Source organism: Phodopus roborovskii, unplaced genomic scaffold, assembly GCF_943737965.1.
Source record: "Phodopus roborovskii unplaced genomic scaffold, PHOROB, whole genome shotgun sequence".
NCBI lineage: Eukaryota > Metazoa > Chordata > Mammalia > Rodentia > Cricetidae > Phodopus > Phodopus roborovskii.
In genome coordinates, this window is record NW_026126514.1 from 7,700,408 (window position 1) to 7,727,121 (window position 26,714).

Consider the following 26,714-nt stretch of genomic DNA (forward strand, 5'->3'; position numbering starts at 1 on the left):
CTCTCCTGTCTTCTATTCCTAACCGGACTCAATCTTCCTAATCACACGTGTTTTCCTCTCCTCCCCCTGCTTTTCTCTCCATTCACTGCCCCCACACACTTCCCCTATGCTTGTCCCTTCCCGGTTCTGTGAGGGACTATGAATCTTAGAGCACCTCTCTATTCTTTATTTCTATGAAATAAATTGCCCCAAAGCTTAGACAGCTTAAAACAGCAGACATGTGTCATTTCATGCAGGTTTTGTGGGTCAGGAGGCTAGAAACTGCTTATCTATATGCCGTGGCCCCATACTATGGATTGGGTCTAGGTTTTGTCTGGGGACCTTGTTATTTGAAGTCTTGATTGAAACTGAAGGATTTGCTTCCAGAATTTCCAGCTCACAACACCAGTAATTTGGTGCAATAGCTCACCACAGGACTGCTTAATTGCCCTGATGACATGCCAGATGGTTCTCCCAAGACCAAGTGATGTAAGACAGCAAAGCACAAGTTGCCTTGAGTTTTATGGTGTAGCCACACATTTCCATTTCTGCTGTTGTTGATCAGTTACACAGTCAGCTTGCTCACTTAGGAGAGGCCTAAGTGTGTTGAGTGTCCTTGTAGACCACTCTGATAGCTCTCAGAAGCCTTTTGGAATAAGATCCATAAATGGTATTACAAATGTTTTTGTTATACACTGAATAGGTTCATCATGTTTCATTTCAATTTTTCAGATAACAATTTTTGAATGATTTTCTAATAGGATGTATTTAAGGGAGTTAATCGTATTTTGTATTTGACTCAGAAATAGCTAAAACTGAAACATTTTCAGATTTAGTGTTATTTGGAAAAAAATAAATGTGTTTTCATCTTTGCTCTCTCAATGTTGAATTAGAACACTACTAACTCTCAAAAGTTACTATATGGACATGATCAAATATATATCACTGAGTGGAAAGAAACATTAAAAGGCTGCTTACTGAATAATTAACATTATCATATTCTGGAGAAGACTGAGAAGGTATTAGGGAGACCATGGTTGTCAGGGGCTGAAGGAAGGGAAAGGTGGAGAAGGAAACTAGAATTTTCAGGGTACAAAACGAGGAAATTAAAAGGTGAAGTAGTTGATGACATAGTATCTAGATGGAACGAAAAGTATGTGTGTAATATAAAAAGTAAGTAGCATACACTGGACAATATTTTACATGCCCTTTGTCCCACAAAATCATCTATATGCCTTGAAGTCTTTTGTGTCATTGCTGCTGTTGTTGTTTTGTACTGCTGGGAACAGTAACAAGGGCCTTGTTTCGTAAAATAATCTATGCATTTTGAGACAGAATCTTGGCAGTGTCATGATAGAGATAAAACTTAAGGCCTCACACATCACAGGCAGTTCCTCTGCCCTAAATGTTATTTGGGAAAAATACACATATCAATATAGACACACAATTACTTTCACATGGTTCTATATTAAGATATGAAATAAGAACTATGCTCCATTTTTCTCTGCCTCCTCTCCTACTCTAAGGACCCACCTCTTCCCCCAAATCAATTTTTTCACTGGCACACTAGGAATAAGTACATTTTCTGTTTTGCATAGTCTTATCTTCATCTCTGTATATAAATTAAATTTATATGGGGATTGAACTTGGAGCCTTGCATAACATTTATGCTTAATTAAATGCACTTGTGCTTTACAGTCTGACAAACATTTCTTGTCTGTCTTTCTCTTCTCTGGCTTGACTGCCTCTTCTCATGGGAGGGCTCCCGCCTTCCGTTCTTGTACTTCTCTTGCACATCTCAGCATTCCTGACCAAAGTGCTACTCTACAGTGCTCTCACATAGCTAACTGGACATCACTCCCAGGATCCTTGCTGCTTAATTCAAAAGGAGTGTCATAGAAACATGACAAACACAATAGCCTACAAGACAAAGGCAGATGCATTTACTCAAATTTCTTTCTTTCTTTCTTTCTTTCTTTCTTTCTTTCTTTCTTTCTTCTTCTTCTTTTTTTTTCTGATACTTTTATTAATATTGTCCTGCAGGCTTCCTTACCCCTGGAAGTCTGAATTGTCTGAAGTTCAGAACACTTAAGGTCAATAGGTCAGTGTTACAAGGCAGGTGGTGGTGGTGCTGCACACCTTTAATCCCAGCACTTGGGAGGCAAAGGCAGGTGAATCTCTGAGTTCAAGGCCAACCTGGTCTACAAAGCTACACAGAGAAACCCTGTCTCAAACAACAAAACAACAAGAGATCAATGTTGTTACAGTAAAGTTGCAGTAATCTGCTTACATATAAATAGTATTTGCGAATTTTAATATTATATATTTATGTAAATTTTGTTTCCAGGAAGGCCTGTCTTTGCCATTCTCTACTTTTTTCTTTTGTTTTTTCTTTTGTTTCATCATCATTGGAAAACCCAGCTAGGTTGTCTTTTCTAGTGGAGAGGACAGTGAATGCAGATTAGAGTTTTGCCCATCCTTGAACTCTGTCATATTCTTGAAATATTTTTCTGTTTATTTCTTTGCTAATTTCATTGAGAAATACCATAACCAAAATCAAGGTAGGCCAGGCAAGGTTTTATTTCAACTTATAGGTTTTAATCTGTCATTGGGAGAAATCAGTTCAAGAATTCAGGCAGGAACTTAGAGGCAGACATCATGGTGGATTGCTCTTTGTGGGCTAGCTGGCAGGCTCAAGCTTACTAATCTTTCTCAAGCAGCCTAGGACTGCCTGCCTAGAGAATAGTAGCATCCATAGTTTGCCAGGCCTTCCCATATCAATGAATAGTCAAGACAAATTCCCATAGACATGCTTATAGGTTTTCTGATCTGGGCAGTTCTCTGTTGGGATTGCTCAGGTGACTCTGAGCTGTGTCAAGTTGATTGTTTAAGCTAATTAGGACAGATTTTCTGTTTTAAACAATCCACTTCATGGAAAAACTCAATAGTTTAAAATATATATATATATACACACACACATACATATGTACACATAAACACACACACACATATATATGTATATATATGCATATATATATACATACATACACATATTATATATATATATATACATACACACACACACACACACACACACACACACACACACACACACACATATATATATATATATATATATATATATTTCTGTCATAAGGGGCACTGGAGAGCTATTCTCTCTTATTCCCTCTTACTTGAAATATAATGGCACTGTTTTTCTAGATATCCTGAATCTTTCAAAAAGATTTAAGGACTTTGTGGAGAAGATGCTTTGCATAATTGTAGATAGCTCTTCTAGCAGTCTTGATATTTACATTTATGTAACAGTCACTCACTTTCCATTTTATTTTAAATCAGATTTTTTTTTTGGTACTGGCAGTTCTATGGAATTTAGGGTCAAATCATCCATAATAATCCTATGAAATACTTAATTGGGGCAGAAGCAGGTGGGAAGACTGAATGCAAAGCACCCTGACACATTCCTGAGCCTGCAAGTAGGATTCTGCCAGCCAGTGCCATCAGGTTTGTACCTGCAGGGAGCAAGCAATTGTAATGCAAATCAGGGTATTTTGAGACCTGTGTGGACAAGTGCGTTATTCAGGGCCACCAGTTGTCTCTCTCTCCTTTCCTGAAATTTGAACTTCATGGTCGTCTAATTGAAGGCAGTGTACTCTGAGGAAATACTGATGAGATCATAGGAAGGCCTGTGTTAGAACAGACCCTTGGCTCATGTCTTTGAGGACACTGTCATTTGGGAAGATGCTAAGTTTCATGGCAAGAAGTGTGCACATGAGGTTTACTCCTCATGCCTTCTCTGAAGGAGGAGTGAAAAAGTACCGAGCCAGCTACAGAGGCCAGAAAATTGCTGCTGCTTGTGGTACTGGCCCATCTGCTTGCATCTGATTACCTGGAAGGCTCTGAATTTGCTTGGTTTGCTTTGAAGACATGGCACTCTCTGGGCTCAGAGCTTGGGTTTCATTGCCTGTGGCATTTGAGCTCTCTTCACAAAGGTAGTGATTTTTTCAGTGCCTTCTAGTGAGTGCTGACATTTTTGTATACTATGTTAGACATTGACAGAAATGTTTTTCCTTTTCTTTTTCTTTCCTTTTCCTTTTCTTTTTCTTTTCTTTTCTTTTCTTTTTTTTTTTTTTTTTTTTTTTGAATGAATGACAAATGTATTGAGGATTGTGAAGCTGGGCTGCTTTTAACCCCATATGTTTTCAGTTACTTATGGAATTTAAGGTGTGTTCAACTTATTTCTACCTCTTCCTCTTGTAGATGCAGAAATATTCTCCTGGTTACGTACAGTTTATGACTCAGAAAAGAATAAAGTTCACCCGTGTTACGTAGAATGCTGAGTATACTTTCTTGATTCCTCTTTGATTTTCTTGTCAGTCTAAATGCCAATATTTTTGATTCAAGTGTGTTTTCATAACTGGTAGTTAAAAAGGATCCTCATTGCCCTTGGAGTGCTATTTCAATAGTTTGTAATTTTTGTTGCTTTTGTAATTTTATAGCTTTTTCTAAAGGGCCGACTTTGGCTCTTAAGGATTGATTTATTTTCTAACCCAAGTTTTCTATAGATTACTTTTGGGACCCTAGATTATAGTCATATGTAAGGAGTATAGCCCCTGATTTGTGGTTAATCCACTTGTTAAAGTTATATTGTTGGGTTGTTTCACATTTAGAATTTCAAATATAAAATCAAATGTTGACATCAATAGTAAGCATTTTTACTTTGGTTCTTAATATAAATAGTAATATCTATTAGCTCTTGGCATTTTCTGTTGTCATTTGTTGTCTCAATCTCATCATAAGCACGAGATATGCAGTGTTATTATTATCCCTATGCTATAAAACAGGTTTAGAGAGATTCAGCAATTGCTTGAGATTCCCTAACTTGATTAGGTAAAGATTTAAAACCTAAAGCAGAGCTCATGCACTCATAAGTTACTTTACCATACTACCTTCCCCTTCCATGTTTGACTTCACTTGAGGCTATGATAATTTATTTGACTTATAAATTAATGATTTTCATTCAAAGATAGCTTTGTTGTAAAGAACTTGAGAATAAAAACAGAAACATTAACCACATATAAAACCTACATATCTTAATGCATGTCTATATAGCTAGAATAACCATTCTAAAATTGTGGACCCTCACATTGTATTTTACCCTTCTATTGAAAAACTTTTCTTCATACATTATATCTTGATCATGTTTTCCCCTCTCCCAATTCCTTCTCATCTCACCTTCCTACCAACCTAACTTTATGTATGTTCTCTTTCCCCCTTCAAACAAACAAAAAAAAACAAAGGTAAAAACAAACAAACAAACAAACAAGTCCCACAAAAATTTCAATAAAAACATATTTGGTTACTATCTTAACATTTGTGTTGCTATTTCACCAATGTATTTTGCAGGCATGTTATTGTTGTTATAGGTAACAGGGTTAGCAACTGAGTGATATTGATGATTACCTTTCTCCTCTGGTAAGATGCAGAGTACCTTCCAATAGGAGCTAAGCTTCTAGTTAGGCACTAGCTTGACTTTTCCTTGTTTGATGATATAAGTGAATGTTGTCTTCAATAACAGGGCCTTAGCATCAGGTTGTGGAGAAAAACCAATAACCTTTGGCAATAACCTGATGTTTGGGGGTTTCCATGGAGCACCTTTGGCCAACAATCAGCAAGTTGTAATCCATTCCTGGCAATGGGGTTTTACGTGGTGGCATAAGGTGTCTAGTTGGGAAATTGTGTTTCCCTTTATTGGGTGACTCCATTTAAATTCCTTTCATTTAGTACAGATTTTAGGAAGCTTCCCCAGTAATAGGCCTTTAGTATTAGCTATTCCTCCCCCCTATTTTCTCCTTTACCCTTTTCTGCCAATTCCCCTCCATATTTAATTCTTCTATTCTAGTTTCTTTCCAGTTTGTATGTCCATGGTACTATATTCTCCTTTCTTGAAAGAACCTCCCCTTCACTACAGTAGTACCTAACCTCTATGCTTATTCAGACTGTAGCACACATTTTGAAAGCTTAAAAGCTAACATCTACATAGAAGAGAAAACATACAATATTTGTCTTGTGGGGGTCTGGATTATCTCATTCAGGATGATTTGTTTTTCCAGTGCTATCCATTTATCTGTGAATTTCATTTTTCTTAACAGCTAATGATACTCCATTGTATGAATGTGTCATTTTTATTACTCATTCATCAATTGATGAAAATCTAGGCTTTCTAAAATTTCTGGTTGTTATGAATAGAGCAATGATAAATATGAATGGGAGGGATCTCTGTAGTAGGGGGTAGAATCCTTTGGATAAATGCCCAAGGGTAGTATAGTGGGATCTTGATGTGGGTTTATTCCCAAGAACCACAATTGCAATATTTTCTTGGTGGATTTTTCCTTTGATGAGTATGGAGTGCCCTTCTATGTCTTTTCTGATTAGTTTTGGTTTGAATTCTATTTTGTCAGATATTAAAATTTATACACTTGCTTGCTACTTGGGTTCATTTGCTTTGCTATATCTTTATCTATCCTTTTACCATGAAATGATGTCTATCCCTGATAGTGAGGGATGCAGCAAAAGGAAGGATCCTCTGCAACAGGCACTGATGATCCCCCATGGGAGGCCCCACCCTCTCTGAGGGTTGGATGGTGGGGAGTGGGATGGGGAGATGGTGGGGGGAGTGGAAGGGCAGGAGAGAGAAGGAACTGGGGTTGATATATAAAATAAGATTTTTAAAAATTTAAATGAAAAAGAATAGATAAACAATAAAAAAGATCCTCTTTTTTTTTTTTTTTTTGAAATCCAGTCTGTTAGTCTGTGTCTTTTCATAGTGCAATTGAAACCATTAGTATTGATAGTTGTCAATGAGCAATATTTATTAATTCCTGCTATTTTGGTTGTTTTCTCCCTCTTTTGATTTATTGTTTTCAGAAAAGTTATTCATTGTGTCTTCGTGGATGTGATTAACCTCTTCAGACTAAAGATTTCCCTCTAGTGCCTTCTTCAGAGTTATATGGGTAGATAGAAATAGGTTATTCTCCACTCCCCCATGAAATACCTTTCTCAGTTGATAGTTTTGCTGCTCATAGTAGTCTGGAATAATATTTTTTGTCTTTTATAGTTTGTAGAACATATTTCCAGATTCTTTTGGCTTTCAGAGTTTCCATTTTAAAGAAGTTATTCTTTTGGGCTTCTCTTTATATGTGATTGGCTCCTTTTCCTTGTAGCTTTTAATATCCTTTTGTTGTTGTTAATTCTTTTGTTTGTTTGTTAGTGTCAGTAATAAACTCTAATTTTTCTTTGTGCTTCTAGCTCACAAATGATGACACAGAGACTTATTTTTAAAGCTTGGCCTTATCTTAGGCTTGCTTTTAACTAACTTTTATAATTTAAATTAACTCATTTCTATTCATCTGTGTTTTGTCACATACCATGCATTCTGCTTCTCTGTGTCTCTTTGCATCTCTTAGTGTGCCTAGATTCATCTCCTACTTCCTCTCTGCATGGAAATGGAAGTCCTGCCTATACCTCCTGCCTAGCTATTGGCCATTCAGCTCTTTATTACACCAATCACAGCAATACACCTTTACATAGTTGTACAAATATCTTACAAAACAGTGTTTTCATTATTGTGTGTCCAGGGTATTATCTTTTTTGATACAGCCTATTTAGTGTTTTGTATGCTTCTTGTGCCTTCATAGTTACCTGCTTATTTATACTGGGGAAGTTTTCTTCTATGATTTAAAAAAAAAGTAATTTTCTGTACCTCTTACTAGGTTTTTTCTTTGTCTACTCCTATTATTCATAAGTTTTGTCTTTTATTAGTGTCCAAGATTTCTTGGGTGTTTTGTGTCTTGATGTTTTTAGATTTTGCTATTGACATTACTAAAAAGTTAGAGAAGAAAGTGCCCTTAGAAAGACATACAGTTGAGTTCCTGGGTGATAAAATTGAGGTAAAAGTAAACAAGCTAACTTCTCCGTGATATCAGATATGGGAATTTATAGTTTTCACCGTAACAGGGTCTCCTGATCATGGGTTTACTGTCAATCCCTGCACACTTATGACCACAGCTAAGTAGAGTGCTGGTCACTGTAACCAGCATTAGTGGTGGTGGAAGTGATCGTGATGGTGACAGGTGACAGTAAGTGGTGGTTAAAATGTATTTATATTCCCCTTTGCTTGAATTAAATTTTAGGTTTGATATTAGTTTCTTGTGTAATGCTTTATAATACCTGATTAAATGGCAGTGTTTCATCTTATCTGAAACAATATTATATAGTTGTATTATTAAATTTAATCATCTATGTATAAAGGTCAGCAATTTAAAAGTCCATGAAGAATAAACTTCTTTTGTGTGTGTGTTTGAAAGGGTCTTGTTATATAGCCTGAATGGACTGGAACTCATTATGTAGACCAGGCTGGCCTCTAACTCAGAGATATGCCTGCTTATGTTTCCTAAGTATCAGGTTTAAAGGCATGTACCACCATGCCCAGCCACACAAATATATTTTCATGTTTTTTAAAAATACCTTTCTTGTTTATTGAATGTTATTAAGTACTTTATATACCTCTTATGCATTTCTAACTTACTGTTTTAAATGACTAACACTTTATTAAATAATGCATATCAATGATTTTTGCTAGTTGAGATTGCTTTATTTCTTTTTCTCTTCAGGGTATTTCTTTGATGGAACAGATGTACCTCAGACCATCTCAAGCACATGGACAAACACTCAAGGTGGAAGAAGAGAAAGGGTTTCAGACAAGTCTTAAGGGACAGCCAATCACGGTAACATCTCAAGTGACAACCTTCTTTCCCTATATTAAAGTGTGTCTCCTACTGATTTAATGTTTGCTCAGTTAAAAACCGTTTCCTTTAACTTACTGTCTAAGTGTGTTTAAGAATCTGATCCAAGCCAGGCATTGGTGGCACATGCTTTTAATCCCAGCACTTGGTGGCACATGCTTTTAATCCCAGCACTTGAGAGGTAGAGGCAGATGAATCCCTGTGAGTTCAAGGCCAGCCTACCAAGCTAGGTCCAGGACAGGCTCCAAAGCAATACAGAGAAACAGAAAAACCCTGTCTCAAAAAAAAAAAAAAAAAAAAAAAAAAAGATTCTGATCCTGATCGAAAGCCAAGTGTGTATTTTCTGTCTCCCATTGCTCTCAGAAATGGTTTTGAGTGGTGCCAAACACCCTTTTCAGAGAGAAAGGTTATTAATAACTCTTCTGAATTAGAGATGCTTAAATACAGAAGGTATCTTGAGACATAATTAACTTATTTTTCTTTAAGAAAACATCATTTTAGTATATGTTTGGCTAGAAGAACTGCTGAGGCACAGTCTGGACAGTGGGTAACAGAAGTGTTTTAAAAGCAAAGCTTACCTCTTGTCCACCACTGGCAAAATAATGATGGTATCTGAAATAAGATGGGACATCTTCTCTGATAATGGGAAGCATCTCTACTTAAAGTAAAAGTAAATGAATTAAAAGTAAATCCACATTTACATAAGAAGACATGATGATAGGTTGTTTTACATGAGTTTTGAAAAAATACATATATATGGAGAGAGAGAGAGAGAGGAGGAGAACACATTTCATTTTTGGAGAGTATTCAGAAAACATATAGAACCTTCTGTTTTCATGAAGCCTTGGAGCCTGTAAGGGTACCAACAAAACATGAGTTAGTCTTCACACAATGAAATCATTGAACTGCTTTAGACGGGGTTGATAGAAAGGACATATGGAGAGCAGTTCTTGTCCCAAAGTGATTCATTTAGTTCATAGGCCAAAAGGACAGAAATATGCTACTATAAGTGTTCTAGTAAAGGTAATTATGTGGTAGATGAAAACTGAAGCAATTTCCTTTCCATTATTCATCTACTTACTATAAATAATGATAAAATGCCTACAGTATGCCAGTGTTTGTGTGTGTGTACAGGTGTGTGGAAAGGTCAGACAGTTTCCAGGCCTTGGTTCTGTCCCTTTACCTTGCTGAGGCAGACCAAGGCAGGCTCTCTGCTTCTGCTGTCCCTCACACTCCAGCTTAGTTGGCATCAACTGCATCTTGCTTTTCATGTGAATTCTTGGGATCAAACTCAGACAAATTGTTCTGCCAAGCCATTTTACCAGCCCTAAAATTTCTTTCTTAAAGAACCTATTTGAACTAAGGTTTTTGTTGTTTTTACTTCTTTATATCACAATTTGTAAATTTAAATTAAAAAAAATAATCTCACTTTACATAACAATTCCAGCCAGTTCCCTCTCATTTGAGGCACATTCTAGGCACCCCCCATTGTATCTAAGCTGAGAGAGTACTCCCCTCCATAGGGGATGGACCAGGTCCCTTGAACATGGTGTCAGTTGGGAGACCAGAGCAGTCTATGGGACCTCTGGCGGTGGAACCAATATTTATCCCTAGTGAACTAAGATTTTGAAGAATCCATCCATTTTTGTTTTGTTTTGTTTTTTTGGATTACATGCTTTTGGACAATTAAAATTGTTTAAACATATCTATCCAAGGAACTTTTGCTAAAGTGAGTTATGCTGCCAAGTGGTGGTGGCTCACGCCATTAATCCCAGTACTAGGGAGGCAGAGACAGGTGGATTTCTAAGAATTCGAGGCCACCCTGATCTACAGAGGAAGTTCCAAGACAGCCAGGGCTATGCAGTGAAAAAAACAAAACAAAACAAAAACCCTGCTTGAGAAACCAAAATGATACAAGTGAATTACGTCAATTAATTTTATCTATTGTATAAAACCAAAACTAAGGAATTTAAGTGGCTTTTTTTTCATTTAAGAGAATACTTTAGAGCCAATTACATATTAACATAAAATATAATTTCCAGGGTCTATGAGATGCTTCATGTGTAAAAGTGCTTAGTGTGAAAACTTGGCAACCTGAGTTTAATCCCTAGCTCCCATGGTCAAAGGAGAGAAGCAGCTCTGTAAAGCTGTCGTTTGACCTGCACACACATAAACATACCAACACTCTTATGCACAAATGATAATAAGAAAATGGTATGTACTCACATCTTTTGTATAAATATGTATGTATACATATATGTGTGTATGTATATATGTATATATATTAATGTGTTCTTTCAAATGAAGTATATGAAATCTAGCATCGCATACATTGGAAAATGAGTCATGTTTTAATAACTTTTACCACAGCAATAAATATGTTTCCTGGTTAATGCACAAAAATTGTACAAGTGGTTCTTAAAGATTCATTCCCATATAGAATCAGAGTTCAGAACTGTGAGCTGGATACACATATGCAGTGAAATCCTTGGGTCTTTCTTGAACTCATCTTTCACCTTAGATAATTTATGGTCTCATGTGTTAAGCATTTGAGAAGTAACGTTCACCATTTTACTCACCACCGTTTTTCATCATCTGTGTAAATTTCAACACAGTGAGAAAAGGTGAATGATAGAAGTTTAATATTATTAAAGTCACTTGCCATTGCAGCCCTCCTAGAAGGGTTTCAAATATTGTCAGGAATCTGTGAGCCAAATTTCTGGGACTATAAATCTGTATCAAGTGAAAGAAAAACTGGTAGTGCACATTTTAGATTGGAGGAAGACAGCTCCTTAAAGTGTATTATGACCTTGGTCAAATTACCCAACTTGTCAAAACCTCAGTTTCTCTTATCCGTGAAGAGTGGAACTGTGCTATTTAAATAGACGAGGTAGTGCTCATATGAGCGGTTAGATTATGATGCTGCGGCTGAGGTAGTTAGAGTGCTGTGTGCTAGCAAGCCAGACACAGGAATGGCACGTTCCGAAGGGTTTGGAGAACAGGTAAGGCTGGACAGATCCCTGAATCAGGACAGACTGTAGCTGGAGGGCTGTCATCACCCTCCTTTGAGCTTTTCTTCCTCCGCTTTCAGTTTTGATGGATGCTGCTTCCATTTGTTCAGTCTCCCCAACCTGAACTCCGTGAGACTACACGGAAGAAGCTAGGAGCAGAGAAATGCAAAAACAAAGGAAGTTATTGGCAATATCTAAAGCTGTGGAACATAAAACACATCAATGGATCACAAGCGGAGAGTATGAAAATGGAGTGCCTAGCATGTAATAACCCTGTATATTTTCTTTGTCATTTTGTGAAATTTTCCTTATCAATGAGGAAAATAATGTAAATAACTTGATCAGGATCAATCTGTAATGCATTGACAGATCCAGGACTTGGGTCAGTACCATCATGTTGGAAATATTGTTAATTTTTTTCTTTAACACCACCAATCAGTCACTGTATAAAAATATGAGTTCAAGGCTAATGCTGTATTTTATAAGCTCCTGATCCAGTTATTCCTTCTTGTATAACAAAGACACTTGTGTGGTGTTTGACACTGCACAGCGTCTTTGATTATATCAAAGAACAAAATGGTATAATCGTATTGTAAAGCCACTCTATAATTCAGACTTTTATTAAGTCGGATTAGATTTATCATTTGAGTCGGTGAGGTTTTTAACTCCCAGTGGTCCATAATCCCAAATAATCTTTTGAAAAAACTGACTAATAAAGAAATGTGTCTATGAAGATTTTTTTTTCCTCAGGATTTGGCGGCATAAGCCAGGGAAAATAATTTGCTGGTTTTTAGGATTTTCATTAAGGCGATTTGAAGTTTTCTTTTGAAATCTGGAGAACAAGAATTTGATAGCTCAGATGAATTTCAGACACACTTTTACTGATCCATCCGTTACTGGATAGAGCAAAGTGTAGAGCTGAAGACCCTGGAAGGACCAGTAAGATGAACTTTCTGTACTTGTGTTTTTCTCCAGCAAAGTATTTATGAGGAGCTTCCTGAGGCTGTGTCAAGCATCTTCCAGATTGAACAGGAGGATCTTTTGGAATGGGGAGCCACAGGAGAAGAGAATTTAGAGTTTAAGTCTCAGGAAATGTTAGAAATTGTGCCACTAGAGGACTCCAGTAAGCTTATGGAAGCTAGTCGTCCCACAACTGACAGGAAAAAAAGCAGGCAATCATCATTGACAGTAAGTAAAACAAAACACTACTGTCTGTGTTGGGAACACGTAGAATTGTGAGAATTGGGGATGTGCAAATTTTAAGAAGTGCCCAGGCAATGATAGGGGTATGGTGTGTGTGTGTGTGTGTGTGTGTGTGTGTGTGTGTGTGTGTGCGTGCGTGCACACACATGTGTCTGTGGTCATCAGAAATACAAAATAAGAGGTAGAACTTTTTTAGGACTTTCCTTTCTTTCTTCTCCTTCTCATTTTCCTTCTCCTTCTTTTTCTTCTCTCTTGGAAGGAAGGACAGATTTTCAAGGTAAGAGGATCTTCAGACACTGGTCACAGTCTTCTATCTAGCACCTGATGAGAGTCAGGAAGTATAGTTCCAGGACTAGGCCTGGGTTAGCTTGGTAATGCTTATATGTTTGTCCTCTTTAGATTTATTGCAAGTGTTCGCCAGAACTTTATGTTTGTTTGCTTGTATCATCTCAATGTCAGTTATTATCCATGAATTTTAACTCTATACATGGGGCAAACACTTTATTTGTAGTGTCAGTGGTGCAGGAATGAGGAACAGTGTGCTCCAGTAAACCCAGACAGACTGGGAGACAGGCGACTTTTTGATGTAGCTAATAAATATGTCCAGATGAAAGAGTGAGGCAGGACTTTAGCTTCTCAGACACATGCTGGGAGAACTCTAGCAACAAACAGAACCTGCAGGGTCCCTGCCTTATTGGCAGTTCTCCTCCTGGAAGCTCTTTGCAAGAGTACGGCTTACTAGAGTCCTGAGCTAAGTCATTATTACCAACAGCAGAAAAATTGCATACATGTGATAGCAACTTGGTGAAGAAATGCCAGATACAACAGTAATAGGACTGGGTAGCTTTTTAGAAGAGCAATTGTAACAGCCTATAAACAATGTGACTCAAGATGGCAAGGGGAAGAAAGTTTAAGAGCCATGAGATTCTCTCATTCCAAATCCACAGTTAGGACTGACTCTCTGCCTCCAGAGTTCTGAAAACTCATGAGAGTTAAAATACATGTCACAAATGACTAGGAAAGTGGCTTTGTGGCTGCTGGAAGTTACCCCAAGAGGGCTGAGATGCAGGCCTTGAGATCATGCTGTAGGATTAAGAGCAACAACAACAAAACGGTGGCTTTTATGTTATTTTGGTGCAAAGGTAGAGGTTGGGGGGGGGGGGAAGACAACCCTGTCATCATGGATGAGTATTGTAATTACAGCAGGTGACAGTTTCCTCAGTTTAACTTTGAATAAAAAGATCGATTTTAAATAAACAGACATGGCAGTGAAGAGGAAGCTTGAAAATTGACAAGGAAAGTGATCTTTAGTTTAGAAAGAAGAATTGGGCTAAAAAACAAAACAAAACAAAAAAAACAAAACAAACAAAAAAAACCAAAAACCAAAACCAAAACAAAACAAAAAACAAAACAAAACAAAAAAACAAAAAACCCTGAGTCCTGCAAGTTCAGAGAGTTCAAGAGTTAATTCTGGTAGGAACAGGTTGGCTCAGGTAGCTGCTATCTGCCCACTGTGCTGTTGAGTGGCAGAGTGCTTGCTGCCTGTCAGTGCTAAAGGACAAAGACACAGAGCCTGCTTTGGAGTGTAGAAGACAGAAATTGCAAAAAGTCTAGGCTCTAAGGGCAAAAGTCTTGACTTCTGCAATCCCTGTGCTGTTCTGGTATTGTAGGATGCTTTGGAATGATTAAATAGCTTATTAAAACATGTGTGTCTCAGCCCTTCTAACAGGAAGAGATACTTCTTTGAACATGGGTGCTCTAGGGGCAAATGTGAAGACCAACCATATTTATTCTCTTAGAATTTTATTAGATGGACTACCAGAAAAATGTCAAGTATCTTGCTTGCCATGAGTGTCATGGAGAGACCACAAGGCTCTTGGCCCACATTTTTTATGGATATGCTTCCTTTGTCCCCATTGCTGGAGGTGTGAGCTGGTCCTAATTACCAAGCTATGCCTGTGTTGTTAGGTGAGGATAATGGCATTGCCACCTTGCTACTGCAGTGATGCTATGTAGATGCTGCTTAGATAGCACTTAGTATCTGGCCACAGACATCTTAGTATGATTACTGTTTATTATTTGCTATGCTCTGAATTTCAGCAGTCCACATAAAAATTACCTCCAGCTTTGCCAGTGAGAATGTTACAACATTGTGTCCAGTTTAGCATATTCCTCAATAATGTGGATAAGAATGTAGGAGATTTACTGATTGGATTTATGGATAATATCTAAAATTTGATTGCTTAGAGCTCAGATTAAACTTAATAGGCATGAAGATGTGTTACGTTTTGCCTTTGGGTCTACCAAAGTATGGGAGGATTTAGTTGCAAATGTGAACAGCCTTAGGGTTTTTACTTATAATGTTACTTTGTAATAGGGAAGACAAATACAGTTGCAGTTTACATTATTTGATGGGTGCCATAGGAGGATCATCTTTCACTTGGTTGATTTGATAGTATCATATGTCAAATATTGTTTTCATATATGAGTAGCCAACCACATGAGGGTCCCTGACTTATTAGACTGAAGGAGAGATGACAAAGCCACCACTTAAAAACTGTTGCATGTAAGGGATAGTTGAAAGGGCCAAAGTCATTCATCTGGGGGAAAAGCTGGCCAAGGCAGTAAACATATTCATGTATTGAACTGTCTGTCAAATGGAAAGGAGCTAGATTGTACTGTCTCTAATGGTTCCTGAGGCTTGAATTTAGACTGGTAGATGAAAGCTGTTCCAGTCAGTAATAGAGAAACAAAACGGGAATGTCAGTAAGTGGTAGTGTTTGGATGAGAAAATGGTTGACTCTGTATGTATCCAAGTTCATTGTGACTGACCTTGTTCATGCAGATGACCAAGACTGGTAGAGATACTGCAGGCAGAGTTCAGGTGTGAATAGCAGATGAGACCTGAATGCTCTGTCTTCATGATTTGCTAATTCCTTACCTAAGAAATAAGCCCTAGTCCTGCAGCTAACTTGTAGCAACCTCCTTTTACCTAGCTGTCTCCTACTTATCCCGCTATACTTGTGCCTTTGAAGGGAGAGCCTCTCTGGTTCCTCCCTCAATTCTCAAAACAAAACAAAATCACAGAGCAATCAAAAGAAAAAACCCTGTGTGTGAATTACCACCATATATTCTGAAAATATTCTAAGAATCCTGAGACAACAATATTTTCAACTCATAATTATTAAGGAGCAACTATTTGTAAGACAGAGAGTATTTTGGATTGCTAAGCAATAGAAATACAAAACAGTACAACTCTAAGAAGTAGAGTTTGATAAACATTGCTCAAAATTATACTATAAAGCACTGAAGCTCCTTTCAGCCTTGATTATAACCAGAAGTCCTGTGAAACTTTCAGAAAATAAGGATGGGTCCTATTAAAATACCAAATAAGGGGGATGGAGAGGGAAAACACCTATTAAGAAGAATTGGAGGGGAGATGGTCAGGATGCATGTCCATAACTTCATACAAATACCAGGTGGGCACTGTAGCAGGCTTTGAATGCCAGTCTCAGAAGGTGGAGACTAGATCCCGGGAGCTGGCTAGCAAGACTAACTGGAATGGTGAGCTGTGAGCTCAGCTGTGAGATTGCACTTCTAATGAGTAAGGTGGAGAGTGATGGGAGATGCTTTTAGTATCAGTCATGAACCTCCACATGCACACAAACACACAAGAGAACATATATATACACACACAAACCATACATGAAAAAAAAAAAAAAAAAGAGAAAAGTAGATTGGGTTGGGACATAGCTTAGTGGTAGAATGTTTGTTTAGCATTCCAGAGACCCTGAATTCATCTTGTGTTTTTTCTTTAGTAATTTAAGGTAATAAATTTAGAATATTGAAAGTAAATATGTACTGATATTTTTGTATTTTCATTCATATATGTACATAAAATTAGGAATGGCTTTAGAAACAGCAACTTACCTTTCGTATCATGTAGAAATCAGGAGTTTTAATACGAGACATAACATTAAATGCAAAAGGTCTAACTCCTCATATTCCAGCTGTCCTTAACAATATGCTTTATGTGTTTTTAAAGGTGAAATCTTCAGAATTCTTGCAAATCAGAGGAAAAGAAGTTAAACAAGCACAAAAACGTAGACCAGTTGTTAAGCTGTTGAAATCAAGAAAGTTTGTAAGATATCACGAGGATAAAAAACTAATTAAAAAGTAACTTCCTTGAATTTATATATTTTCTGTTTTCTTCTTAAATATTTATTTTTATTTTATTTTATGTGCTTGCTTGCATACATGTTATGAGCACGAAATCCATGCCTGGTGTCTGGGGAGGCCAGAAGAGGGCATTGAATCAATTGGAACTAGAGTTAAAGATGGTGTGGGTGCTGGGGATCCAATCCTCCCCAGGAGCAGCAAGTGCTATTAGCTGCTGAGCTGCCTCCAACCCCTTCACATATCTTCTTATCCAAAGAGTAGTCATCCAGTGGCTTGATACATGAAAATGCATTTTTAGAAGGAAAAACTAAATGTCTTATGTCTTGTGGAGATCCAAGTGGAAACTTCTTAAAGGAAGAGTTGGTGGCTGGTGGCAGATTTTCTAGTTGGAGTGGGTGTGCTTCCCTTCACGTTCTCTTTTTCTGGTTTTGAGGACTGGTTTTTATAACAGTTCTTGTAATAAAGGGACAGCATGGTAGAGGCCACTGCTTTAGTCTTGGTTTGATGAACTGCTTTGATATATTGCTTAATTTTATCATGATAACATAAAAACTTTACTCAACATGGGCATAGGATAATCAGTTTAGTAATCTGGGTTTCTCTCTACGGTCCATTCATATTTCCCTCTTCCCTGGCTGTATCTTTAATGAAGTTTCTTTTTGTATTATTATTGAGAAAAAAATTTATACATCATATTTTGATCATGTTTCCCCCTCTAATTGGCTCCCAGATCTCCCCACCTCTCTACCCACACTCTCCCCTCCAAAAAAACAAATGAAGAGATGAACAACCCCCCCAAAAACCCCCCAAATAAGACACACAACTCCTCCCCCAAACCATAAACCAAAATGTACAAAAACACACACACACACAAAACAGGAAGACAAAAACTGTCCAAACAAAGCAAAACGAGTCAAAAGTCTACACAAATACTTTTTAGTGGGGTTTCTTACCACACATGAATACAGCATGAGTTTGAATAGTGGTAGTGGTGTGAGCGCAATTCCAATTTTGGTTTAGCTATTGCCACTCATCCTTGTTGAAATTGGTTTTCTCTTTATTTTACCACTGGTTTTTATGGGTTGCTTTATTCTAGATTATCCTTCATTTAACTCTTTATGGAGATTTAAAGAAAGTTTAATTATTGGCTTTTGCTGTTGCTCAGGAAACTGGGAAGGTCTGGACATGGAAGGCAACCTGTTTTATTTTTCTTTAAGTGCCGACTTAAACTTTCTAAGTGGACATTACTCACATTTAGTAGTTGAGGGTGGATTCATGGGTAAAGAATTCCAAAGCCAATGAAAGAGTGAAATTGGCATTTAAGTGACCCTGTGCATGCCATTGCTTATCTGCATTGCTTTAAGCTCATTTAGTTAGCAAGATTATGTATTAAAACAAATAGTGACAGCAGGCAACAAGTATTTTACCTTCAATAAATAGTTACTGTCAGGTTATCAATGAAGCAGAAACGTCTTGATTTTTTTGGCCCTAAAAAATCTTTGCATTTAGTGCATTAAGCAAAGTAGTGTGGCCACACACAGAGTCAGGGTCTTTTCTTTCTTATGTCTTAGCATTTGAAAGAATGACAAATAGTCCTGCTTAAAGAGAGTGTGCTGTAAAAACACACAGGCTTTCTTGAGAATGCCAAAAATATTTGTAGATCTTATTGATATATATTTGTTATTTTAATTCACAAAAGCTGATTTTAGAAACTTCCATCATAGAGAAACAAGACTGAAATGCAGGGCAAAAAGTACAGGGCATTTAAAGAATTTGTTTTATAAAAGAGAATCTTGGAAAAATATTGCCCAAAGTCTTTAATACACTGCTCCTTTGTCTTTAACCAATCTATCTTTTCTCACCAGTGACTCACCCTCAAAGCAAGTGATTGCTCCTGCAACTCAGTTCGCCATTGCAGAGTATTGCTGTTTAGCTCAGCACACCAAGGAACATTCATTTGTTAATCTGTGCTGTTAGACTGAGGGGAGCATAGAAATTCAGATGGTTGCAATGCTTTTTATATTGAAAAAAAACAACACACACACACACATACACACACACACACACACACACACACACACACACACACACACTAAAACAGAACAAGAAACCAAAATCAGTAGTACAATCTGAAACACACTCTACTAGCCAGGACCTGTCTGAAGCAGGATGATGGTTCAAATACGCTTGTCATGGGAACTTACCTTTTTGTTCCTTTCCCTGTTCCTTCCCCTCTCCCATTTTTACTTCTCTCTTCTCTCCATTTTGCTGGCTTTAGACTTACCTCTTCTCTCTCACAGTGTTAACAAATGTCATACTTTGTCCTTATTGGACTCTATGCTTTGTGTGCGATTGAATAAAAGGACTTTGCAGATGCATCTTCATCAGATATTGTCTGAGGATGTTTAGACATGAACAGAAGGGGGTAGACAGCACTCTGTGTTGTCCTTCAAGCTGATAACACTTGACAATTGCTATGTGAGTGACTATTGTAAACATTTACTCTTAAGTCAAGACCTAGGGACAATTGAGAATTTTGAAAGTTCTTAAATACAGCCAGTACAACCCAAGAGCTATACTCTTAACTTTGGTACTGGAAAAACCAGGTGCAGGAGGCTAGATACCTTTAAACTTAGAGAGATGCCAGACAGGTGCAGTAAGCAACAGAGAACCACTGTGCTGAGTAAAGGCAGCAAAGATGGATCTGCAGATGAGAAAAGAGAGAGAGCATAGTGCCCAGCTCACTTGATCAAGCCTTGTCTTTGAGAATGACCATGCCTGGAGCGAGCTGGTAATGAATAGAGACAGACCTCTGCTTTGCCTTGGATTTGCAAGTGAAAGAGAGAAAAATCAGATATTTCATTCCTTGAGCATAAGGAATCTAGGTTATTGTGGTGACAGGGATGAGATTTGGAGCATTCAGCAGAGGGGAAAATGTTCCACTGGAGAGGATTTTGTCTGTGTTCAAAGAGAAGTTGGAATCTAGAAGGCACACAAAACTGGGAAGCTAGAGACTCCAAATTAAGACAAATTGAGAGCAAGATGGAAATCTGAGACCAGAGGATGCTCTGAAAAAAATCTCACAGAGGATGAACAGTTTCAAGAAGAGTCAGCACTGTCAGCTGTGGCTTGACAGTCTTGCAGAGTATGGCTTGAAGGTCATGTGTGGTGTGGCTTGACAGTCTTACAGAGCATGGCTTGAAGGTCTTGGAGAGCATGGCCTACATGTGCCAAGCTCCTTTGATACAGTGGAGTGGAGAACTGGGATGGAGTAGCATCAAACCAAGGGCACTTCTCAGGAGTTCTCATTCTGAATTAATTGGAAAGGCATTGGGTATACAGAGAGCAATAATGTACTTGGATCCCAGAAGCAGCTAATTTGGGGACCTAGCCAAAGACAGGGTCATCTCTCTGTACAGATTTGTGAGGGTTAGAATGTGTACATCACCTGGCACACCACCTTGTGCTTAAGGGGTTGATTAGATGACAGGTGGCATGTAGCATAGAGGAAGCAGGTCATTATGACTTCTTTGCTCCTCTGGAAAGGCAAAAGAGAGGTACATTTTGGCAGTGGGAAGGGACGTGATACCTGAAGACACAGTGTTCCACTGATGAACTTCTGTGTGTGGGCATTGTTCCACTTTTTTCTTTAATAGAGAAAGGAACCCTAGACAGAGGTACAGAATTCAAGTGAGGAGAGACCACTGGAGGAATGAGTTTGCCTTAGATCTATTCATTGTCTGATAAGTATAAACCATGTTCATTTCTATGAATTTTCTGGACATTTCCCAATGCTGCAATATTAAATTTGTTACAAACCATTATTATAGTTTTGTGTCTAATTTCTACACTTGACCATTCATTTTAGAGCCTTAACTGAACTGCCAGTATTAATGTATTTCTTATGTAACATCTATAATATGATGAAAGAAGCTCATTTTCTTTCCTGTTACAGAATCCCAAAGGCCCATCCCATCCCTCATCTTCATGACCTGTGCACCACAGTTCCGGCTTCACAGTTGCCTGTGGGTCTGTGCCTGGCTTCTCGAGTGTATCACACTCAGGACAGGACAGGTCACAAGACTATGCTTGGACTATTGGGGCCCTCTCTCTTAAGTGACTGCTGTATAGATGAACAGAGAGATAGGTAAGAGTTTCCTGGTTGTTTTGTTTTAAGCTGTCAAAATATTCAGAGAGAGAGAGAGAGGGAGAAAATGAGTGTGTTATAGAGAGTCTTCTACTTAGCTCATTAATGGAAGAGCCCTCATAATGTAGCCTTAAAGGTTCTACCTGCATAATGGTTTCATTGGAAGTTAGGTTTTCAACATATAAACTCTGAGAGGCACAATCATGCAGAGTGAGGAATTTCCTTATCATAAGGATAATTTCCTTATCATAAGGAAATTTGATTGAGTAACTTAGCTCTACAAGTTATCTATCTATCTTGTCTATCTTTCTTTTTTTAATTTTTTCTTTCATTTTTTTATTACTGAATGGCAACCCTGGGATACAAATGTGGAAACTGAGGAACATGAGAGTTAAGTACTTTATCTCATTTTATGCAGCTAAAAGAATCATGGTTTCAGGATGAAAACTCAAGTATGTGTTTGATCTAGAGTCCACTGTCATACTTTGGTACTGGATAGTATATAGAAGCCATAGTTTTGGAGTTCATTTCCGGTCTCTATGTGTTTCACTTCCTTTAGAATCTACATATTGTTCTGTGAATAGTATATGATCCACAACATTCTAAAAGAGTGAAGGACCGAGAACTAGTATTTGCTTGGTAGCAAAAGTATTCCAAGCTTGGTGTTACCTGCTTTTGCAGGTTTTCTATTTGAATTTTTAACTATTGGGGAGAAGGTATAATTTCTATTTTATTCATGAAGAAATTTAGACTTCATGATATCAAGTTACTTTCCCAAGTTATCTTTGAGTTGTGAATGGAAACCAAAAATGTCTAACTCAGTTTTACCCTCAATCACATTTTCCATATTTTTCTTCATGTGAAATATATATCTAAGACATTTTTGTCCCAATAACCCACTCTTGAACCCCAGATCTCAGATATACTGGTATCTACTTTAGCATTGCATGTTTTCCTACATTTGTGAATATGAAGAAAAAAATCTTTCATCATCCTACCCACCTCATAACCAAAGTGTGAGTTTTTACCTCCATGGAATCAGTATTTCCTGTCTACCATGAATACATGGTATAGTCTCCACCATTTAGAAGATTGGGTAGAACTCAGAAAAAATACCTACATAATAATAAAATACTAAGTTAAATTCAACTCTTTTCAGGATTTAAGTTTAACCTAGACATACAAGAATAAGGTTTTAAAAGATCACCTTTGATTATACTCACACATTAAAGAGGCTACTCTTTTCATGATACATTCTGAACCTGCAAACTCTGATTGACTTTTAGTATAAATTGGAACACTGTATGTGTTATTACAGTTTAAAAAAATATCATCCATCCCAACACTTGGGAGGCAGAGGCAGGTGGATCTCTATGAGTTTGAGGACAGTGTGGTCTACAAAATGAGTTCCAGGACATCCAGTGCTGTTATACTGAGAAACCCTGTCTCATAAAAAACCAGTAGATAGATAGATGATAGATAGGTAGGTAGGTAGATAGATAGATAAACAGATAGAGAGATTGACCATCCTAGGGAGTGCTTGTAACATGGTTTTTCTGTGTAACAGCTTTGGCTATTCTGAAACTCTCTCTGTAGACTAGGGTAGCCTTCAACTCAAAGAGATCTACCTGCCTCTGCTGGGATTGAAGGTGTGTTTCACTGCCCAGTCCATTTTAATTGGATTCCTTGAAAGAAGGAGTTCAAACCATTATACTCAATTTTTATTGAAACAATGTATTTTCAGTATACATGTTCCAATCACCATGTACTTGTAGAGTGTCATAGTTTTATCAAGTTATTGGTAACTTTTTGAAAATTAGTGTATGGGTGCCTTAGTTAGGGTTTCTATTGTGAAGAGATACCATGGCCCTATATAGCAACTCTTATAAAGGAAGACATTTAATTTGGGTGACCTACAGTTTTAGAGGTTTAGTCCATTATTGTCATGGCAGGAAATATGGTGGCATATAGGCAGATGTAGGGCTGGAAAGGTAGCTGAGAGTTCTACATCTTTATCCACAGGCAACAGAAACAACTGTGTACCACACTGAACATACCTTGAGATTTGGAGATTTCAAAGACTACCCCTTAGTGACATACTTCCTTCAACAAGCCACACCTATTTCAAAAAGGTCACACCTCCTAACAGTGCCACTCTCTATGTATGGGCTAAGCATTCATGAGTCTATGGGGGCCATTTCTATTCAAACCAGCACACTGGGGTTTGAAAATCTGAAAACTGTTTTAGTGTCTCTGATAAAAAATAACATCCTAATGTTGGAAGTACAAAATAAAGAGCATATGTAATCTGGTAGTCATGAGAGTCTACTTCTTTCTTCTTTGGTACTGAAGATTGAACCCAGGCCTGATGCGCACAGACAGGTTCTCTGCCCACTGAACTAGACATCCAATCCCTGAAGGAAAAAAAAAAACTCTCTAGTTTCAAGGCATTTGCATTAACACTCAAGGGGCCAAACATTGTTTTGAATACTTATGGCTTCTGTTATTCATTAGACTGAAAAAAGATAAATAAAAAGAAGAAAAGAAAAAAGAAAAAAATGCTTCTTTCTTTCCAATTTGAAGTTATTCTTTTTCCAAGTAGATCTCACTTTCTCCTTCCAAGAGTGCAAGTAAATGCTCTGTTTGATAAAGATAATTCTTGGCAATTTGTTTTTAAGTGCCAAATAGGAAGTTAATTTAAGTACTGAATATTTAATTCTCTAGCATCCATCTGTTGAGGATTACCTTGCTCAACATAGCTTAACCTTTTCAAAATATATCTGTCTTCTGAGCCTACAGGTTCAGTTCAGAGAATTGTATAATTGTTCTTGCCCTAAGAAGAGTTCTGAGGAAAGGTAACTGTAAAAGTAAAGCAAGTACCTCTGACTTTGTGGATCTGTAATAAGAATAGTTAATGCTAAATCATAATAATACTGTGGTTATGAAACCTTAGTGCTTTGCTAATTCTACACACGGTAGTTGTTATTTGTGGTAAATGCCAAGAATATTTTAGTAGAATGGTAAGGATATATACTCAAGTTTATTTATTTTTCTCTTTATTCTTCTGTAAATACAATACAGCCTGACCACAGCCAGTTCTCTATTCTTGAAGCTCCCAGCCTCAGCCCCTCTTCCTCCACTCCTTCCAGCCCCACCTCATGTTGCCTCTTCCCTATATCTACTCCTCCTCCATTTCCTCCCAGAAAAGAGCTAGTATCCCAGCGATATCGGCAGAACACAGCGTACTAAGATGCAATAAGAATAGACACAAACCCTCATATGAAGGCTGGATAAGGGAACCCAGTAGGAGGAAAAGAGTCTGAAGAACAGGCAAGAGTTAAGATACACTCTCACTTACACTGTAGTTTTTTATTACTACATCAGGAAAAGAGTCTGAAGAACAGGCAAGAGTTAAGATACACTCTCACTTACACTGTAGTTTTTTATTACTATATCACTGTAGTACACCTTAAAATACTTCCAGACGTTCTTTTCTTGTTCGGGATTATTTTCAGCTATACTGGAGTTTTTGTTTTTTTCATATGAAGGTGAGTATTCTCCTTTCAAGGTCTGTAAAGAATTGTGCTGGTAGTGGCAGCAGCAGTGGCACACACCTTTAATTCTAGCACAAGGTAGGCAGAGGTAGCCAATCTCTGTGAGTTTGATGCCAGCCTGGTCTACTATCATTGCTGCATTATTTTTAAGCTTCTTCTCCTTTGAAGAGATACAAAGTGTCTTGTGCATAATTATCTTCACATTATTATGTCTGCATCTTATACCTTACAAATGCGGTATATGAAAAATGCTTTCACTTGGAAGCTTTTATCCAACTCCTTCAAGGAAGGTAGTGATAGTTGGTAAGAAAATAGGTAATTATGTAACAGAGACCAAGAGAGTTGTTTGTGCTAACAAATAGACTGTCTACAAATGAAGAAATTGCGGCATGGCCTTTAAGAAACTGGTTCATATGTACATAGCTGGTAAGCTAGTATTCATACTCAGGAGGCCCTTTATCTCAGTATGGGTTTTGCTGCATCTCACTGCTGAGTGCACCTGTGATACCCCCTTCTCCCCTCCCACCCCCGCCTTGTGCCTTTCTCTTTATGCTTTGTCCTGACTACTCATTCTCACCTTTTTCAGTTCCTAGCTGCATAGGAAGAAACATGCTCATGCACCCTTTGTAGTTCACATTTGTTCCGTTGCCATCTAATTTTGGAATAAGAGTATTTGCCTATAGTGTGGTGAGGGATTGCATCTTACTGTTTGATTTGACCAGTGTTTGTTCCCTTTTAGAAGTCTAGATAGAGGACATTGCTAACTGTGAGGGACTTCCTTACACTAATTGTGTAACTCCATAAAGGTTTGGAGTTTCTGAATGCTGCCTATTTTGTTTTAATTCCGTGTCACCCACTGGACTTTCCTCCCCTCTAGAATGTGCCTTGTCTCACGCCAAAGCTCTGATTCCAGCTGTAGGATACCATCTGTGGGCTGTTGTACTTCATTCGTAATGGCTTTTGTCTCTTTTTCTTTATTTTTTTCCCAGCATGGGTATCAGGAACTGTCTTTCATTCCTTGGTCTCCATATTTTCTGCCATTTCTTGGTAATCAGACTGCTCCTGGACCCACTGACTCCTTCTCTTAACTCCCTTGCTGTATAATCTAGGCAATAACACAAGATATTCTATCAAAAGTCTGAGACTTAGTCCTTGCCTGAGGTCTAGTTGGTGGTATATGTCACAGAAAAATATACATCAGAGTTGTAATGTCTTAACTCTCTTACCCTAATTGTCTTCTCTAGTGGTTGAAGAGATGAAGGCAAAGTTCTGTATTCCCAAATACATAGCAGTTAGAGCCAGAATCAGTTCTGACCTCAGTTAAGTTTCTGTTACAGACACATTTGGTATACAAACATTTTGTGTATTTTTCTTTTATATGTGTCTGCCAATATGTCTGTGCACTGTGCCCGTGGCTTATTCCGTGGAGGCCAGAAGAGTGTGTCAGATCCCCTGGAAACAGAGTTACAGACTATTGTGAGCCACCACGGGGGTATTTAAGATGAAATTTTGGACTGTGGAAGAACTGTGAGTGCTCTTAGCTGTGGAGCCCCACCTCTTGTATGTTTCCAACAACACAATGTGGTAATAATAGAAAGCCATATCACTGTACATATCAGTGATTGATAAGACATTCAATGGTAAGCTTTTGTTTTTGTATGGGAGACATAAAAAATAAATTATTTGAAATCTTCCCCCATAAATTTCTAAATTTTACATATTTGTAAAAGATTATATACATACATACATACATACATACATATATATATATATATATTTTTAAAGTAAAACAGTGTCATTCCACCAGATGTCACTGTTT

The 26,714-nt window shown here is 37.7% G+C and overlaps 1 protein-coding gene across 1 annotated transcript in view; it reads left to right on the top strand.

The window, feature by feature from the left end:
- Positions 1–26,714, top strand: part of Ttc6 (tetratricopeptide repeat domain 6) — a 164,202-nt gene that overhangs the window by 58,574 nt on the left and 78,914 nt on the right. The window contains exons 3-6 of the mRNA XM_051196046.1: positions 8,670–8,783; positions 12,788–13,000; positions 17,061–17,191; positions 21,150–21,341. Coding sequence (XP_051052003.1) covers positions 8,670–8,783; positions 12,788–13,000; positions 17,061–17,191; positions 21,150–21,341 — 650 coding nt within the window. The remainder of the gene's footprint in view (positions 1–8,669; positions 8,784–12,787; positions 13,001–17,060; positions 17,192–21,149; positions 21,342–26,714) is intronic.